Here is a 17,709-nt window from a genome sequence, read left to right as displayed (position 1 = left end):
CATTCCCAGTTCCCTCTCTGGACAGTCTTTCCCTGTACTCTACTCACACCTGCATTTGTTTTTAAGCTGGCAGCCAGACAAAACACAGCATGTTCTCTTAACTCTGGGCAAGACCTGTATACCGATCAAACAAGCTGCCTACCTCTGGCTTAGAAAACTCAAAGCACACTGTAATTTTCAATAGGCACCAGATGTAAAAAATGGCTTTAGGTGTGAAGCAGCCTTTTAAATTAACCTTTACTACAGCGTCAGCAATAGTTTTTTTTACCATGGCATTATACTGTAAATATGGTAGCTTAAAGGTTGCATATAAATTTTTCATCAGAACAATTCATCTAATATAAAAGATAAGTCTGCCAAACCCTTCATCACTTTTAATTTCTAGGTGCAGGCACCTCTGTATGCATACACGATTCAGAATAGTGCCTAACATCCTTGAAAAGGTTCAGGTTAGAATTAAAAGTTTTGCTTTAAATGCTTAAAACTCGAAGCAGCCAAAGTTATGAAGTCTTTGTTTTTACAGCTGACAAGTTTGAGTTCTGTACGCACAAAAAGCTGCCCCATCTTTCTGAATTCAACTGTATTTACTTAGCATGCTGAAGGGATCTTACACCTGCTCAACAATAGACTTTGGCCTGGAAAGCTGGTTATTAAAATTTTAGTTTATTGATGGGCTAGTTTGGAAATTTAAGTCAGCACCTGAAACATTTACCTGCTTCAAGGCAACTGTACCTGTAAGTAGTAGACTGACAATAGTTTACAGAAAACAGAGTAGGGAGGGGGACTCTGAGGTATCCAGGACACTGTTTCCAAAAGACAACTGGGAGTCAATGGTTCAAGTAAGACCTTTATTACAACACAGAGTTGACAGCACGTTTTCATATTTAAAAGAAAGTATTTGGTCTCTTGGTGGTGAAACGTGGTTTGTGCTGGCGACGCAGAACTCTGTGTGGCAGAGGGAACTTGATTTTAGAATCCTGCAAAAAAAATGTTTCTATGTTTATTGAGATATTAGATGAACAACAGTAGTTTGCAATAAATAGCTAAGCTACATTTAACTGCTAACTTATGTATAGAGAAGTAATGCATGCACAGCTTAGATATACTTCATAGCAGCTAACAGATGCCTTAGTCTTGCAATATTTTTTTTAAGAAATGCCTGCTAAAGGCAAGTTTTCTGCAACATAACACTTATTTGGTTTAGTTTTACTTCTTTTCAAACAGTTCTAGCATTGAAAGTCTTGACTGCAAACCTACACATGTAGGTTTGGTTCCCTCCTTATTTTTTCCTGCAAAACAAACCTGCACCAGGTGAGAAAGTTACCCCCTTCCAGTCCAATGTCAGACCAGGACCCACCAGCCACTGCAGTGTTACTTCACTTACATGGAACTGTTTGACTGCTGGTCTACGGCATTTGCTGGCAGCAATTTCCTCAACTTTCATGATCTGAATAGAGTGAGCACGGGCACGATGACGGGCTCCCATATCACGGTCTGTAACAAGAGAACTCAATAAATCCTAAGACATTTTCAGTTCAAAAGTCTTATTATGATCTGTTCAGGAAGTGTTTATAGTACCATCTACAGTTTTTAAAACTTCAGATCAACTCTACTTAATCACACTCGGTTTAATATCTAAAGTGATGACAGAAATATCACAGAACCAACATGCAGCAGCAAATTCTTCCTGGAACTCATAGCCTCACTCATCCATGAAACTGCATCTTATTCTTCTTGCTTGATTTCAAGAAGGCACACACATACAAGGAGTAATCTATGTGAGACTATTTCATTTTTTTGCACACAAAAACTGATTCGGAATTAACAATGAAATATGATTACTGGGGAAAGACGTCTGAACTTCTGAATTTCAAAAAAATTTCCCTTCCAAAAGGAAGGTGCAAGCAAAGGTTGAATTTAAGGTTATCTTTACTTTTCTTAAAACTGACAAGTGATACAAACATACATTGATATTTAGCTACATAATTAGCCTTTCAAAGCAGCAGGAAGCCATCTGCACATGGCTTTCCTGTGGCAGTGCAAATCACTGCCTTCAAATCATGATGTCCATAGCTAGTTCCACAAGGTATGCCTGCTGAAATACTGTTGTACTTACGATGCTTCCCATGAAGATTTAACATACCTATTAAAAAACTTACCTGTCAAAAGTATTCCTGAACATAAAGGTATCAAAGTCATTGTATCATGACAAATTAAGTTCTCAGGTCTCTTATGAAGTCATTCAGTATGTTAATTAACAGGAATTATTCTAATTTAATGTAGAACCTTAAATTTCACTTTCAACAGCACTTCAGCTTTTGAAAGGCGACAAGATACATTTAATATCTGCACACATGACAAGAATATCATTATTAAGAACAATATTCTTTGGGTTTTTATGTGCATCCTGTAGTGTTCATAACACTTCTGGATTCAAGTATCAACAGCATCAGCTATACAAATGGTCTATCCCTCAAGTACTTCACAAAACAGACTGAAATCAGGACAACCCTTACTTCTCTCTGAACTGAGGCAACGAGATGTTGGAGTAACACAGACTTCCTCAGCCACCCACCGACTCCATGATTTTTTTTTTTTTTACTTGCTCTCCAAAGGACAGAGGCTATTATGTTCCACATGTCAGCTAAAACATTCTCTCCACAAGACTTTGAAAGATATACTCAATTATTTGAAAACAATAAATATAGTGCAGGAAATATATACAGCACCTAAAAGATCATGAAACTCTCAAGTCTGTATAGTGAAACTCGTCACTAGAATTGTGGAAAGTCACACCAAGATGAAGTGAGATTATTTTGAGCTAGAGAAGCTGTATAAAGATTGGTAATGCATAAGGTACCACATACATAAAGATCTACGGACTTCTCTGGGAACTCCCCACTTTATTTTCCCAGTGTGTTTCAGTTAGATCAAGTCAGCATGCTTTATGCCCAGTTTAAGATTTAATCCTGTGCTTATATACTGGTCCTACCATTTTGTACCTCAGTCAGATGTACTTACAGCACTGAGTGACAGCACCGGCCGTGGTCAAATCCCTGTACTCCCTGTACATGTTGTGAGTTCCACTACGAGAATCATAGCGCAACCAAATACCAAAATTTTTTACCCGCAGAGGGGACTTCTCATACACCTGGAATTACACAAGAGCACAAAAGTAGTTAGAGACAGTACATCAGCAGCATTTTACAAGTTCAAGAATAAATATTTCAGAGCTCTAATGAAACCACTGTCCAGAGTTTTACTGTCAAAACCAACTGTTTGTTCCTTTTCGCTGCAGCAACACAGCTACATTCAAGTCTTGGTATTTCACAGTGAAGATTTTTTGTAACTCAGGGTGTAAAGAATCATACACACAAGAGTTCAGCTCTAAAAACTGTCCTTAAGCGTCAAAGTAGAGGACCATAAGCATACAAATACGTACTTTCCAAGAATTATTAATGTCCAGATGACTCTTGAAAGGTGTATTCCACCATAAAGCAAGTGTAATAACCAGACAGCAGCACTTACTGGTGGCATAGTTTAAAACTCTGAAGTGCTGAGAAGTTAAGTTTCTTTTTAGTTTACTAATACTGAACGTGTCACTCAGCAACTTAAGGATAAATGAATGTCAACCTCACCCCCAATAACACTGCCTCTTATAAACTCCTTCCACATATACCAGCTGGAGTTCCCTATAAATCTCACAGTTTTATAGGTTTTTAATCCCCCACCTGGCCACAGTACACAATCTCTCCAGAAGACTTCTTCATCTTCTTCAGTTGAGAAACGAAGTACCAGAACCGGGATTTGGCGACAACATGGTTCGGAGCGAAAATCCGCATCCGGTAGAGAGGAGGAGTCGTGCACTTCGGCGTAGGCAGGCATCGCCCGACCACCTTGTACTCCCGCAGCTGGAGGGAGTCGAAAGACACGCCGCCCGCAGCATGAGGCCCTCCGCGCCAGCCTGACCCCACCCCGCCGCGGCCCGGCCCCGTGGAAGGCACCGCGGCTCCACATATAAACAGCGCGGCGAGAGCAGGTCAACCCAGGGGAAGGGGGAAGAGCCCACCGGCCCAGGCGAGTCACCCCGCCGGCCCATCTGTGCCGCCCGCCGATCACGGCCCCCCGCCCAGGGGCGGCGCGGCCTCCTCACGCGTCTTGCGGGAGCGGCGCCGCCGCCATGTTGGCCGCTCGCCTCTCTCAAGGGCCGGGTAGGGCCGCTCAGGCGCGCAGAGGCCGCGCGCAAAGGCCTCTCCCGAGCGCCGCAAGCCCGCGCCGCCGTCCCTCCCAACGGCCGCTTCGGCCCGATCCCGGCCGTGCCCCCGCGCCCCGGCCTTCACTCACGGTGCCCGACGCCTTCATGGTGCTGCCTGCTCCGCAGCCCGCAGGAAAGGAAAGGCCGCGTGCGCCGCCTTCCGTCACCCGCTCGCCTGCAGTCCGCCCCCCGGCCGTCCTCTCCGCTCATTGGCTGGGAGGGGAGCGCGATTGGAGGAGGCAGCCGTCACTCTGCTGCCGCGGCGGCCAGCGCCGGGTTCCGGGCCGGCGGGGTCCGCGTGGCCTGGTCCGGACCCTGCCCGCGGTGGGGTAGCCCGGCGGTGCGCCGGGACGGTCCCGGGAGCTCGCGGTCCCCGGCGTACCGGAGCCAGGAGTGCCGCGGGCCCCTCTCCACGTCGCCGTGGCCGGGGACCCCGTTGCCGGCCGGCCGTGCTCGCGTTGCTGCGGAGAACGTGGCAGGGAGGACCCAGGCCGAGGCAGCCGGAGCCGCGCCCCCCTCGGGGCGGTAGCCGAGCATGCAGGGCAGCCGGGGGAACCTTCCTCCCCTGTGGTCCCGCGGGAGAGCGGGGCTACCGTGAGGCTGTCCCTGTGGATCCCCACACACGGTCCGATGGGATCCTGGTCACGGCGGGTCCCGAGGACCCGCACTCCTGCGCGCCACGGGCGAGGAGCGGCCCCGCAGTGGCGGCCGGTTCAGATCCCTCCAGCGCTGCGCACGTCACACGCTTTTGAAAGCTGCGCTGCTGTAGCGATCAGATGCCAACGGGATTTGTCTTGAAAGTTACTGTAGCAGCAACCCTGCTGTAACGATTCTGTAAATAGCTACATCTTGTTGCTGCAGTTATTTGCATGTAGTCTTTTTTTACTCTCCTGTAAGTCTTGATTTACAGGCACGCACGCACCTAATAAGGCAAGATCCCCCCATACATCGCTGCGTTGCACAATAGTTGGCAGGAGAGACCAACGCCACATCTGCAGGCACCACCCCGGCTACTCGTCTCCTCACAGGGAAGCCCGCGCCGATGCTCTTGCAGCACATGAGCTCGGGCCCCTCCTCGCGCGAGTCGCCGAGCAGGTCCCTCCGGCCCCGACCGCGAAACTCGCACCACAGCGGCACCGAGCGCCCCAGCCCCGCTGCCGCTGACAGAGCACGACTTCCGGATCCCGCAGGGAGCTTGGGGGCGGAACGGGCCAGCCCCGGTTGGTTAAATCGGCGCCATTGGTTTCACAGCGCCGCGGGGCGTTGCCAGCAGCGAGGAAGCGCAGCCGCTCGGGGGCCCTGCCCACGCGCCGCGGGGGGCGGGACTACGGCTCCCAGGGGGCCGCGGGGCCGCGGCGGCGGCACCTCCCGCCCTGCCCTGCGCCCGGCCACCTGCCCGGGGAGGGGAGCGGAGGGCAGCGCGGCGGGCGGGGCCAGCGGAGAGGGCGCCGCGCGGCACGCTGGGAGCTGTAGTCCTGCGGCGCGGCGGCCCCGCCGCGGGCGGGCCGAGGGGCGGGGGCAGCGGCAGCTTCGTTTCCCGGAGGTGCGGAGGCCGTTCCGCACGCGCGAGGGCCGCAGCGCCTCCCCTGGGCGTCCTCCTCCTCCCGCCGCCAGCCGAGGCGGCGCGGCCTGGCCCGGCTGGACCCGCTCCCTATGCTCGTGGCGGCTGCGGAGCTGCGGGTGTGGGAGCGGGCAGCGCCGCCGCGATGGAGGAGTGACCGGGAAGGTAACGGCGCGGGGTGACGGGGACAGGACGTGTACAGGCGGCGCGGGGTGACTCAGCCCCGGTGGTGGCGGGGGCTGGGCCTGCCCGGCCGTTGGCGGGGGGCGCGGCGCCTCAGTGGCGGGGAAGGGGCGGTGTGGGCGCCCACGGGCGTCGCCGCTGAGGTGGCGGCGGCGGCGGGCTCCCTCGAGTCACCCGGCCAGTTCCACTCAGCCCGGCGCCGCCTTCGCGGCCTTGAGGCTTTGGGTGTCGGGGGGGTGACGGCGCAGTCGACCGGCCCTCGGCGTGCCTGCCCTCCGTGAGCCGGGAGTCTGGGGGTGCGTGCGTGCGGCCGCAAAAAATACGGGGATTTTTCTCCTCTCACGTACGCCGTAGCTCGCCGTGCTGCGGTGGCTGCCTCGGTAGCCGTCCTCCGTGATGGCCCGGGTGGGAGAGGAAAGTAACCGTAAGCTTGCAGTGAGGGGAGGGAGGGGCCTTCCCCGCCTCCATATCCCGCTGCCCCCGGTGGTGTCCCGCCGTGGGAGAGCTGCCGCCGGGCCCCGGGCGGCCGCAGGCCTGGCAGGAGTGCTTTGTCACTCCGCAGTGGCCCCGGGGAGGGGCTGAACGGGTTAAGTTGCAGCCCCGGTGTCTTCGCCGCAGATGTGGACGCGGTGGGACGCGAGTGCCCGATTGCCGCCCTGAGCTGAGCCACGCAGCGGTGTTGGCGCTCCGGCGAGTGGGGGCTGGGTTCCTTGAGCAGGCTGGGGGGAGCAAGAAGACCTTACTCTTCACAGGGAATTCCTGGCCAGTAAGAATGTGCCTGATAGGAAGACCTAACATCTCACCTTCAGAAATAGAAACTTTCTAGTCCAGTCGAAAAGTTCTCGAAGTAGCTATAATTACACAGCTGTTCATTTTAACCGTGTGTTAAGTCAGGGTAAAAGCTCTAGAGCCTGAGAGTCTGTAAGTATGCTCAAGATCTGCAGCAAGCAAAACAGATCAAAAAAAGAATGTGAAAGGTGATCTTTTACTGTCTTTGTTTTATTAGAGAGAAAACCTGAGGGAATTAAGATGAAGCATGTCACTGGCTCCCTGCGTGCTGTCACAATCTTGTAGATACCTAAAAGGAGTGCTGTCGTGAAGTACTCTTCAGTTGCTAATTGTTCCCCGGGTTAGCATCTGTAGTTAAAGTGCTTTGAATGCTTTCATTATTAGGGCATATCTGGACCTAAGTTACACACCCTTGACCATGTTAGTGGTGTTAAACTGAGCAATCTTCCCCACTTGAACTGTGGCTACATTTTTTTTTTTTTCTGCTTTCCTGTATGGAACTAGTTTATACTATCAAATGCATTATAAGTATTTGATAAGTGAAAGGGAAAAAACAATATTAATAAGAGATATGTATACCTGTATGACTTTGCTGTTAAGGAACTGCACCTTCCTAATTAGTCATATAGATGCCACCCATCATAGTGTACTGCTTAACAAAAAAAGCATCTCTACATAAATAAGACAATGCTTTCCACACTTGCATACTAAATATTAAAGTTATTGCTTATTTTTTATAAATAAAACTTGCTTTATTGATATACTTGATGTTATAGCTGAATGTACCTTGCAATGGGTTTTGCAAACTGTGGGTACTATTAAAATTGCAGTTCAGGTTTGCTTTTGAAGTGTTACTGGCTGGTAAAATAGATCTGTAGGGGAAAAGTTACCAGCTTAACTAAAACCATATAGCACAAGAAGCTATTTTGTTAGCTTTCTCAAAAGGCTCATTCAAATAGTCTAACTCATTAATTGCCTTTTAGAGTTGGCTAGTCAAGCTGAAACTCTTAGAAAAGGGTGTATGGTAGAAAATGAAATTTTAAATATACTCATGTTAGCATGATTTGCATTGCTGTTAATTAAACAAGTGAAGAGAATACATGTTTGAGCCAGGTTATTTTTAATAGCAAAACTTGTCATCCAGGTGTAGCAGCTTACTGCCTTTTGGGCAGATAATGTAGTGACATCAGCAGGAAAATATGCTGAAAATATGCTTCTGTATATTAAATGGTTTTACTTGTATAACTCTGGGCCAGACCCTAATCAAAAGATTAAAAAAAAACCCAACAAAACACAACAACCCGAAACCGAACCAACCCCCCTCCCCCACGGCGGCATTTTGTCTTTATTGTAATCTGGCTGCTTTTAGATGTCGATTATGGGGAAAACAAGGTGGGGGCTGGGGATGCAGAAGGAGAAGACTCAGCAGAGCAACTTTAATCCCTAAAGGTTTTGACCCTGAGGGGGATTGCTCTGTGTCATAAGGCAGTGTATGAAGCTTGTTTTGCCACGAGTCATCACTTTGTTCCAGATTTTCTGGTTTCTATTGGGCCACAACCTGCAGGGTTTTTTGGTACGAATTCAATTTTACTTTTTAAATGGCTTTTCGTGGTGCATTTTGCTACAGTGTATTCTGTAATGAGTTTTGTAGCAATGTGTGTCTGTTACCACGTTAGGTTTTGGGCTCCCTTTTTCAGGCATGCTTGCTGTTAGTTGTCACTGTGCCACCTTTCTTCTAGTGGGGGAGGGTGAACAGTAGAGCATGCATAAGACATGCAATACTAAGAAATCAGAAGTGCTACCTATAGGCATGTAGGCAGCTTCAAACCACAGCTCCTTTGTATTTCATCTCTTCCTCTTGTCTGCCTTGCTTTCCTTTACCTCCTACATGCTTATGTAAGAAGGCCTTATTTCAGGCCTAATTAACTATGTTGCTGGGTGTCTGTGTGTGAGCTTGGAAGGATAGATGGATTTTTGTCCCCTCTTGGTGTTTAACGGCATCCTAGTATTTGACAATTATTTTTTTAAAAAAATTCTCTTCTGTTTTACCATAGCATTGCAGAATAGCCTGCAGAGGCACATAATCTTTAGAACATTTGCCTAGTTTACTTTTTAATTTTACACTGAATTTTCTAAATAAAAATCACTGCTAGTAAATCAGCACCCATTACCAGGCACAGAAAACTTTTAGTAACTCAGTGTGATGTATTTTGTCGTTAATGTCTAAGATATTTCTCTTGTGTGTGCTTGTTTTAGAGGAAAGACCTCCTAATGGCTTTGCTCCCCTAGGGGAAATACTTCATTAAATGGGTTTATGAAGCATCTTAATAATATTAGAGATTAGTAGCTTTTTTTTTTGCAGTTGTGAAGGTTGTGGTGGGGAAAAAATACAGCAGTCTATAATTTAAGTAGGAGATTTATGCTTATGTCATATCTTGCTGAAATCTTCTCTGCATGCTTGAAATTTTAGTTCAAGCCTTTCAGTTGAATAGTACATCATGCCATTTATCTGTTAAGATGATATTAGCTCTTTTCAAGAGAATTGAAATATGTGAACACTTTAAATTTATTTTATTCAGTAAGAAGTTTGGTACTATTAAAAGTTTATTAAAGGACTCAGAATACTGATATCTGTATCAGAACTGTGCTTATTCATGTTTTGGTGGAGTATGTACTATATGTTTGAGATTTGTGGGCAAATTTCTGTGGTTGTTGCTGTGCTGCTTTTAATTTTTGTTGTTCTGCCGAACAAATAAAGTTTCTCTTTCTCTATTTGCAGATGATTGTAGTTTCCTCTCTAGAAGTGGGCAAACGAGTTAGGAGTAGGAAACAAAAAGTATAGCAATAGAGATGGATGAACAAGCCCTTTTAGGGCTAAACCCAAATGCTGATGCAGACTTCAGACAAAGAGTATGTAATCAACTTGCTTATCTCTTTAACAATTGGGGGTGCTATTTCAGTGCAGTAGTCTCATATTTCCTTGGGCAAGGGGTTGTGGGTTTGGCTAGATTTTTTTGGTTAACCAGTGTATAGGGTTCATGGCAGAAAACAAAATTGTGTTGTAAGCTGAAGGTCCTGTGTCACCAGTTCTGTGAAATTACACTTAACGTGCATAGAATTTATTTTTCTGGGCTCTGACTCTTTAAGTTCTTTGTACTTATTGCTCAGCCTCTTTCAGAGGCTCCATACTCTCCATCCTCCAGAGAATGGAAAGCAGCCACTGAAAACAGTGAGTTGCTTGCAATTGCCCTTTCAATTCTTACATGATATTTAGTGTCTTTTAATGAAATCTGTGTTTGTAACTGTAGTGAAGCTTGTATTAGCATAGAGTAGGTTAAAAAAGTAATTGTGGTGCGTGGTAACAGTTACTTCATAAGAGAGATGCTGCTATGAAAAGGTATCGCAATTTATGTAACTATTTCATGAATAAGTGTTTCTGTTTACTGATTTATCAAGTTGATTCAAGTGTCTACAAGATAACCTCCAGTAAAATCTTTTAGAAATGAGGATGATAATACCTTAGTTTTTGTGTTCATGAAACAAATCTGGAATGTATAAGACAGTTAAAAATTTAGTTTGATGTGGCTAATATTGCTAAGCAGCCTGTTAAATACATTGGTTCTGGATGTTTGTCCTTTTTGGAAAGATAGATGTAACTAGTCTTTAAGTGTTCTGTTAATAGAATATCACTGTAAAAGTTGAGCTTATAGATTATTGACCTTCTAACTATACAGTCTGCCTAACCTGGAAATAGTTTTTATAAAAGGTGACTTACCTTTTCACTAATCATGTAAGATGTAATATCCAAAGGAAGTATCAAACAATTTCTAGTAAAACTGTTCAGTATTAGAAAATTACCTGTACTATCTACAGGAAGTGAATTCTTGTTTTAAGAACTTGTTTCAACTTACTAAATAATTACTTTGGTGAACGGAGACAATTATGAAATAATGCAAAAAAAAAAAAAAAAGCCCAGCAGCCAGAAAACCCTCTTGAAATACATGCATTCACAGAATTGAAATAATGTTGTTAATCTAATCTCTGTTTCAAAAGTTACTTTATTCTTTTGTATAACAGACCACACTTAATCCAATTAGATCTAGTTAACTGTTGTCAAAAGCTTTTTAGAAGTTCTGATTATCTTGATTATCTAAAATTTGGTAGAATTTTTTTTCTACTCTGTAATAGATTCCTAAATTGACAGTTGTCAGGTGCTCAGTGTTTGAATATTTCTTGAGCTTGAGGTGTTGAATACAGCTGTGGTGCAGTTGTTTTCAGTGAAAAATCTAAATCACTTTCTCTGTAGAATTTGTGGAAAGAATATTAACTTGGATGTGACCTTCCACCTATGCGTAAAGGCCCTGAGCAGCTTTTAGTTGACTCTGTCTCCAGAGGTCCCTTCTAACTTCAATATTTCTGCTTCTGTGACTTTAATATTAAAGTAACAAAAATACTTGTATTGAATGTAAAGGGGAAATGAGTACCTGTAATATTAGCATTTGAAGAAACTCTCTTGTGTTATGGTAATTAGGGAGCCATATAAATACTTGGAGGTATCCAAATACTGTTTGGTTTTTTGAGGGAGAGCTGTTCAAATGTGAGTCTAGGTGTGAATGAGGTGTCTTGCTGTGTGGTTTGCATCTTTTTTAAAATGAAACTTACTTGGATGTTTGCAGGCATTAGCCTACTTTGAGCAGCTGAAGATATCCCAGGATGCTTGGCAAGTCTGTGCAGAAGCATTAGCTCAGAGTATATACAGGTAATGCAGATCATTGTTTATTTTCATTAGTAATATGTTTGGGTCTGGTTTTAGCTCTGCAGCATAATAGGCAAACTGTACATTGCTGAAAGTTAATATGGTCTTCATGCTATTTTTACTATCACAGTGGCTTCTGTATAATGCTTTCTGTATAATGTATAAATAAAAGTCCTTAATTTTGTAGCCTAAAGACTGCTGCTTTATGAAATCCAGGGAAAAAGAATGAGTTCTAGTGCTGTCTTTTGAGGAAGAGTGCTGAAAATTTCCCATGATAAGACTATAAGCTTTATGTGTAGTAATCTCAGAAGCGGTTTCTTGCCCATATTCTGTGGAGTAGGCCATCCCACTTTTCAAGATGGGAAGAGTGTCTAGTCACCATAATTTTTGCACGAAGTTCTGTATTTAGATCTCAGATGCTAGGTTGTTGCTGTATTGCAGAATAATTCAAGTTGGAAGAAAACTGAGATGTATATTTCCTGAACAACAGTGATTTATAGTGAATGCTTTTTTGTAAATGATTTATCAAACTTCTGATTCCAACAGAGTATGCAGTAACAAAACCACACAAGATTTGAAAACAGCATTTTATAATCTTTACCAAAATACATTATGATTGTTACAAATTTTTAGGTTAGATAAACTCATGGGTAAAATTTTAGATTTTTTTTTTAGATTAGCTATTTTGGAATTTTAGATTTTTTTACTTATTTTTTCATCTAGTCTAAAACTTGTAATAATGGGGAATGTTCCTTCCTAATCTATACCTCAGTTTGTCTTTAGCTTTGCTCTTTAAGATGTAATGTACAACTTGTACTTAGTGTATTAACAGACCATGAATGTATTATTGAAGCCTGACAGATTTTTATAAAGACAGGATACAATAATCATTGCAATTTTGTATGTTCAGTACTGAAATCGAAGCATCACAAATTGGTGGCTATAGAAAAGAAGATTATAATATCAAACATAGATATTAATTTAACAGTTTCTTTTACCAAATGAACTGCTCAAGTAGTTGTCATTTTTGCTTTGAAGTAATAGCAGTAGCAATTTTTCTGGTGCACAGTAATTCTTGATTTGCCAAAGGAATGACCTGGCTGTAATATTTAAGGCATTTTTTCCTTCCCAGAGAATTGTACCATATTGCCACCACTAACAGCAATTTCTTTTCTTTTATAGTGATGATCACATCAAATTCTTTTGCTTTCAAGTTCTTGAACATCAAATAAAGTTCAAGTGAGTATTCTTTTTTGACAGCAGCCTTATACATCCATTTAATTTTTCCTGTTTATTCTGCTTGTGAAGAAACTTAAAATGGTGTCTGTCATCTCGGTTGATGAGGTAGTTTTAATCTTTAATCGTTCTTGTATTTCTTCACCTTTTCCTGGGAGAAGAGTAGCTGGGTTTTGAGCAGCATGTTTGACTTGGCTAGTCTAACACCTGTGTATGGCCCAACACAGTCCCAATTACCAAGGATTGCTTGAAACTTAGTCATTCCTTTCTGGAGATTCAAGCCTTACTCTGTACTCTCATTGATTTTTTGCAGAAAAGAGTCCTGCAAGCAGCAGCCTTGCTCAGTACAGGGTTCTGGGCTTCAGACAAAGCTCTATTCATTCAATAACCGTGACAGAGATGTTAAGAGTCTTTTGACTGAATGGTGTTTTCATTGAATCATAAATTTAGGAAAAAATACTTTGAAATAATATATGACTGTCTTGGAATATCATCATGACTGGTTGCAATACACTGAATATGTTGGTCAGGCTTTAGATAGGAATGAGATGTATTTTGCCACTGATTTTCACAATTATGTATTAGAGTAAAAATGAAAGGCTTAATTTTCTGTGATTTTATTTACCTGATTTTACCTCATTGTCCATCTTCCTCTCCTTGTTCCACTCTCGTCACCTGCTTCCTGCAGTATGTTTTCTCTTGTTTTCCTGCTTATTTTCTCAAGCGTTTTCAGTGAGGTTGCTTTTTTCTTCTTACTGGGTACTTGTGACAGGAACACTGGAGTTGCATTCAGCAGTTATTCCTGTTAAGGACTGTACCAAACCTATAGCTAGTTCTAGTGCAAGCTGAGCTAGTTCTGGGAAGGAACATGTTGTGTGAGTAGTACTTGAAGTGGGCTGGGTATAATGTCAAATTTTGCCAAGACTGTATGTATGACATAAAGCAGAATGACTTGTTTGCTTTTTTGTTTTGACATGTGTCTGATAATAAATGTACTCTAGGTCAGATCAGTGAAGGACTTCCTTGTGCTCACTATTGACAGTCTTCATGTAGTAAACAAGTCTGAGCATATACAGATGTCTCTTCCTTCTCCCCGTGGCTTATGGTCAAGCATGTATTTTTATCAGGGTCATAAGTCCTGTCCCTGAGACCAGCCTTCCTGCAAGATTTCAAGCTTCTACTCTAATATAGAAGGTGTTAATGCCTCAAAATGTAATCCATTAATATGGGCAGAATGTTTTTTCTTATTTTTAGTCTTCAAATCAAAATTTTAACATGCAAGTAGCTGTGTAAATTGCTTTTCTAGGAACCTTTTGTTTACCTTAATGTGCAGTATTGTGTGTAATATTAAAAGAGTTTTTGCCTCACTGAGTGTCACACTTGTCATGAGGCATGTATTTTGATGTCATTATGCTTTGTTTCAGATACTCTGAACTTACTGAAGTCCAGCAGCAGCTAATTAGGGAAACACTTATAACATGGCTGCAAGCACAGGTAAGTATGTCCCTTTGCAACAATCTTACATAGTAGGCTAATGTAAGGCAATGACTGTGGGCTAAGTGTTAAATCTGTCACTTGAGTTTAAAGATGGCTTCCTGAAGATATACAGTATCTGATGGCTAAAAGCTTTTGATGTGCCAGTCTTCATTAGAGATTCATTAAATCAGACATTGTAAAGAACTCTGTGCTTGAACTTATTACTAAACATAAAACTCTTTTAAATCAGATAATGATTGTGGTTTAATCCGTTGTAGCTGAAATAAGGAGTATTAAATGTTTCCCTTTAGAGATATATATAATCCAGATTCCTGATGTTCTTGACTGGAGAAGGAGCAGTAATTCTGTTTTTAAGACCCTCCTGGCCTAGCTCCTGTCTACTTAGAATAGCAGATGTTTATGAATTAACTGCATTACTTGTCTGTTAGTAGCCAGTGCTTTGCCATAGTATTCTTTCTTGTGGAATTAGTTATGTAGCTGAACATCCAGTATCACAGTGGGACCCAAGAGTTTGTAATGAGCAGAACTGTCAAGTGAGCATATACAAGTCTTTGCCTGTACCTGCCATTATCTAGTTATCATTCCACTTCTGTATTCAAAATTAACATAGTTCCTAACAGTAGGAAATGGAATGTAATATAACTTGAAAAAGAACAGATCATTGTGAAATGGATTAAATTGCTTTTAATTTCTCTTTGTGGCAACTGTTCCCCTTAGGAGGAGTTTACAGGAAACAAAGGAGAGAGAGGGAGATTGGTAGTGACAGATTCTACCCCACTCCCCCAACAAGCTTAGTTTTAGAAACTTCCTTTACTACTCTTAAAGCTAACATCTAACGTAGGCACAAGCTAGCTACAAGAGGACTGTAACTTGTTGTCTGGAAGTTCTTGTTTATTCCTTTCACCAAACTGACAGATTAGCTTTTAGTCTTTGAACAGTACACTTAATGTCTTAGTACTGAATTAAAGACTTAGGACTGTATCACCCAGAGACAATGTTTTCCCTGTTTCACTACGGTTTAGCTAAATTTTCTTCTAAATCCTTGGAAAGGTAAGGTTTTTTATTTATATCAGTCAGGAAGAGAGTTAGTATGTTTATCACTACAGATATCAGCAAGCATGTATTGTTCTTCTCTAATTTAGTAAGAATATACAAATAAAATATCTTGTTTCTACCAGATGCTGAATCCCCAGCCTGAGAAGACTTTTATTCGCAACAAAGCAGCGCAAGTCTTTGCATTGCTTTTTGTTACTGAGTATCTTACAAAATGGCCCAAGTTTTTTTTTGATATTCTATCAGTAGTTGACCTTAATCCACGAGGGGTGGATATGTACCTCAGAATCCTGATGGCTGTTGATGCTGAGCTGGTAGACCGGGATGTTGTTCATACATCAGAGGCAAGTTGTTATTTTGCATTAACATTTTTTTTAATTTTCTAAAAAGTTCTCTTACTTCAATTAGAGCAGAAGGCTTGCAGATATGTTGGTGTTTTCCTATGGCAACTCTGCCTTAGAGACTTTAGGTGGTTTAGATCCAAAAGCTGTAAGTTGTTTAATGGTTTTTATGATTTCATACTTTCTAGTTAATGTATTTTTTACTTGAAGAGCTAGCAAAAAGAAGACTGATGGATTGAGTTAACCAATTTAATGTTTGACTGACTCATTTTTAAATGTTAATTTCTTCTAGTGCCTCTTTTAAGGAGTTCTAAAATCAAAAATCTATTTAATGATCTAGAGGGCTTTTCACCTTTGTCTGCCTTTCTTCAGTGTTTGGGCATTGTGGTAGAAAAAGAGCAAAACCTATACTTTCGTTTTATTTCTTCCAAGAATAAAATGTGCTCTCTTTGGGTTTCTGATTGGAGTTATTTATCTTGCTAGGACAAGTGGTGTCTGGTAGTGGACACAAAGTGCTACTAATTTGACAGGATGCTAATCTATGACAAGTCTGATTTATCCTTTTTCTGTATTGATAGGAGGCTCGTAGGAACACCTTATTAAAAGATACTATGAGAGAACAGTGCATTCCAAGTTTGGTGGAATCATGGTACCAAATCTTACAAAACTATCAATATAATAACTCAGAGTTGACATGCCAGTGCCTTGAAGTAGTTGGAGCTTATGTATCCTGGATAGATTTGAGTCTCATAGCCAATGAAAGGTAAGGGGTTTTTTTGATGGAATGTGTTTGCAAAAATAACATTGATAGCATGCTTACTGTATTTCTATGAAACAGAATTAAAATGAATCTTTGAAAAAGGACTTCATATATAAATCTTTGGAGTTTTGGGGGTTTTAGTAGAGTGATTGACTTTGTAAGCCAAGCCAATATAATGGCTGAAATAGACACTAGACAGTTTGTTGGGTTCTCCTTAAAAAGTACATAATGCTGTGTTTAGTCAGTACAATAGACTTTAAAACTGTCTTAGAAAAAGCAATTGTTGTAAATATGCACAGAAATAATATAAAGTTTCTATACAATGCTACTATGTACATATAAAAATATTTTTTTTTTCCTCTGAAGGTTTATAAATATGCTGCTAGGTCACATGTCTGTGGAAGTTCTCCGGGAAGAAGCCTGTGATTGTTTGTTTGAAATTGTAAATAAGGGAATGGACCCAATTGATAAAACAAAATTGGTTGAATCTTTATGTCAAGTATTGCAGTCTGCTGGCCTCTTCAGTATTGATCAGGTTTGTATATTGATTTTTAGAATAGGAATGAGTCATAGGTTTCCAACAGTTCTTTAATAAGCAAGTGAACAGAAAACTATAAAATGACATCCACAGATTAGGGAGAATTAGTTGTGCTTCTGCATCAAAGATAAACACTACTTACAGTTTTCTCATACTCAAAAGCTTGTTATTAATACTCATTAATTAAAAACCCATTGCATTTTGTTTGTCCTTAGCATGGGTTTTTCATTTTAGAAGCAAAGTATTATTTCCTCTCCTGAAGTGTCGTGCTTACTGTTAATGTTGCTTCTGTGTTTTGTTGCCTTGAATTTTCTCTTCTGAGTGAATGATTCTGTGATAGGTATTGTAGTCAAGGTAGTTTTTTATGGTGATGCATTAGATCAGCTGTGCATTATTAGGTAGGGGAAAGAGCTTTTTTGAGTGCATGTATGCTGTTCTGTGTATCTGCACCATCAGACGTGAGGCTTGAAATTCCTGGCTATAAGCTGGAAAAATACACCTGCTAATCAAGTACACGTTCCCTGGCAGTTGCAGTGTTTAAAGGACAGCTGTTTGCTACCCGCCATGCAGAAAGGGGAGCCAGTCCTTATGAAGTTGTAGTCCTTAGATGGCAAGACAATTACCTCTTTATTTTGAAGCCTTTGTCAAATTTGTATTCCTACTAAAATGCAGAAAATGTCTAACAATCTTACCTCAGTCTTTCTAAGGAAGACTTGTATTCTGCTTTTGTACAGTTATGG

At 42.2% G+C, this 17,709-nt stretch overlaps 2 protein-coding genes and 1 non-coding gene across 7 annotated transcripts in view; 1 reads left to right on the top strand and 2 right to left on the bottom strand.

The window, feature by feature from the left end:
• Positions 1-834: 834 nt before the first annotated feature.
• Positions 835-4,503, bottom strand: RPL18A (ribosomal protein L18a). The gene is made up of 5 exons (XM_056342090.1): positions 4,345-4,503; positions 3,732-3,911; positions 3,022-3,151; positions 1,385-1,494; positions 835-977 (listed from the first exon to the last, which is right to left on the bottom strand). The coding sequence occupies exons 1-5, from the start codon at positions 4,360-4,362 to the stop codon at positions 885-887; spliced, it is 531 nt and encodes a 176-aa protein (XP_056198065.1). The 5' UTR covers positions 4,363-4,503; the 3' UTR covers positions 835-884.
• On the bottom strand, positions 2,276-2,407 carry LOC130150898 (small nucleolar RNA SNORA68). Its single transcript, XR_008822423.1, has one exon. It is a non-coding gene; the product is annotated as a small nucleolar RNA SNORA68 (small nucleolar RNA).
• Positions 4,504-5,001: 498 nt separating the features above from the next.
• XPOT (exportin for tRNA) overlaps positions 5,002-17,709 on the top strand; it is a 28,604-nt gene continuing 15,896 nt past the window's right edge. Inside the window, exons 1-8 of one of the 5 annotated variants that reach the window (XM_056342084.1) lie at positions 5,841-5,981; positions 9,568-9,698; positions 11,465-11,547; positions 12,727-12,783; positions 14,205-14,274; positions 15,456-15,674; positions 16,250-16,434; positions 16,798-16,966. In XM_056342084.1, the coding sequence (XP_056198059.1) occupies positions 9,639-9,698; positions 11,465-11,547; positions 12,727-12,783; positions 14,205-14,274; positions 15,456-15,674; positions 16,250-16,434; positions 16,798-16,966 (843 nt within the window). In that variant the 5' untranslated portion in view covers positions 5,841-5,981; positions 9,568-9,638. Of the gene's footprint in view, positions 5,982-7,010; positions 7,129-9,567; positions 9,699-11,464; positions 11,548-12,726; positions 12,784-14,204; positions 14,275-15,455; positions 15,675-16,249; positions 16,435-16,797; positions 16,967-17,709 lie in introns of those variants that run through there. The other 4 variants (XM_056342083.1, XM_056342085.1, XM_056342082.1 and 1 more) reach the window with 4 other exon arrangements.

Source organism: Falco biarmicus, chromosome 5 (genome assembly GCF_023638135.1).
Source record: "Falco biarmicus isolate bFalBia1 chromosome 5, bFalBia1.pri, whole genome shotgun sequence".
Classification (NCBI taxonomy): domain Eukaryota; kingdom Metazoa; phylum Chordata; class Aves; order Falconiformes; family Falconidae; genus Falco; species Falco biarmicus.
Note: the sequence above shows the minus strand (reverse complement) of the source record. Positions and strands in the feature narration are given on the sequence as shown.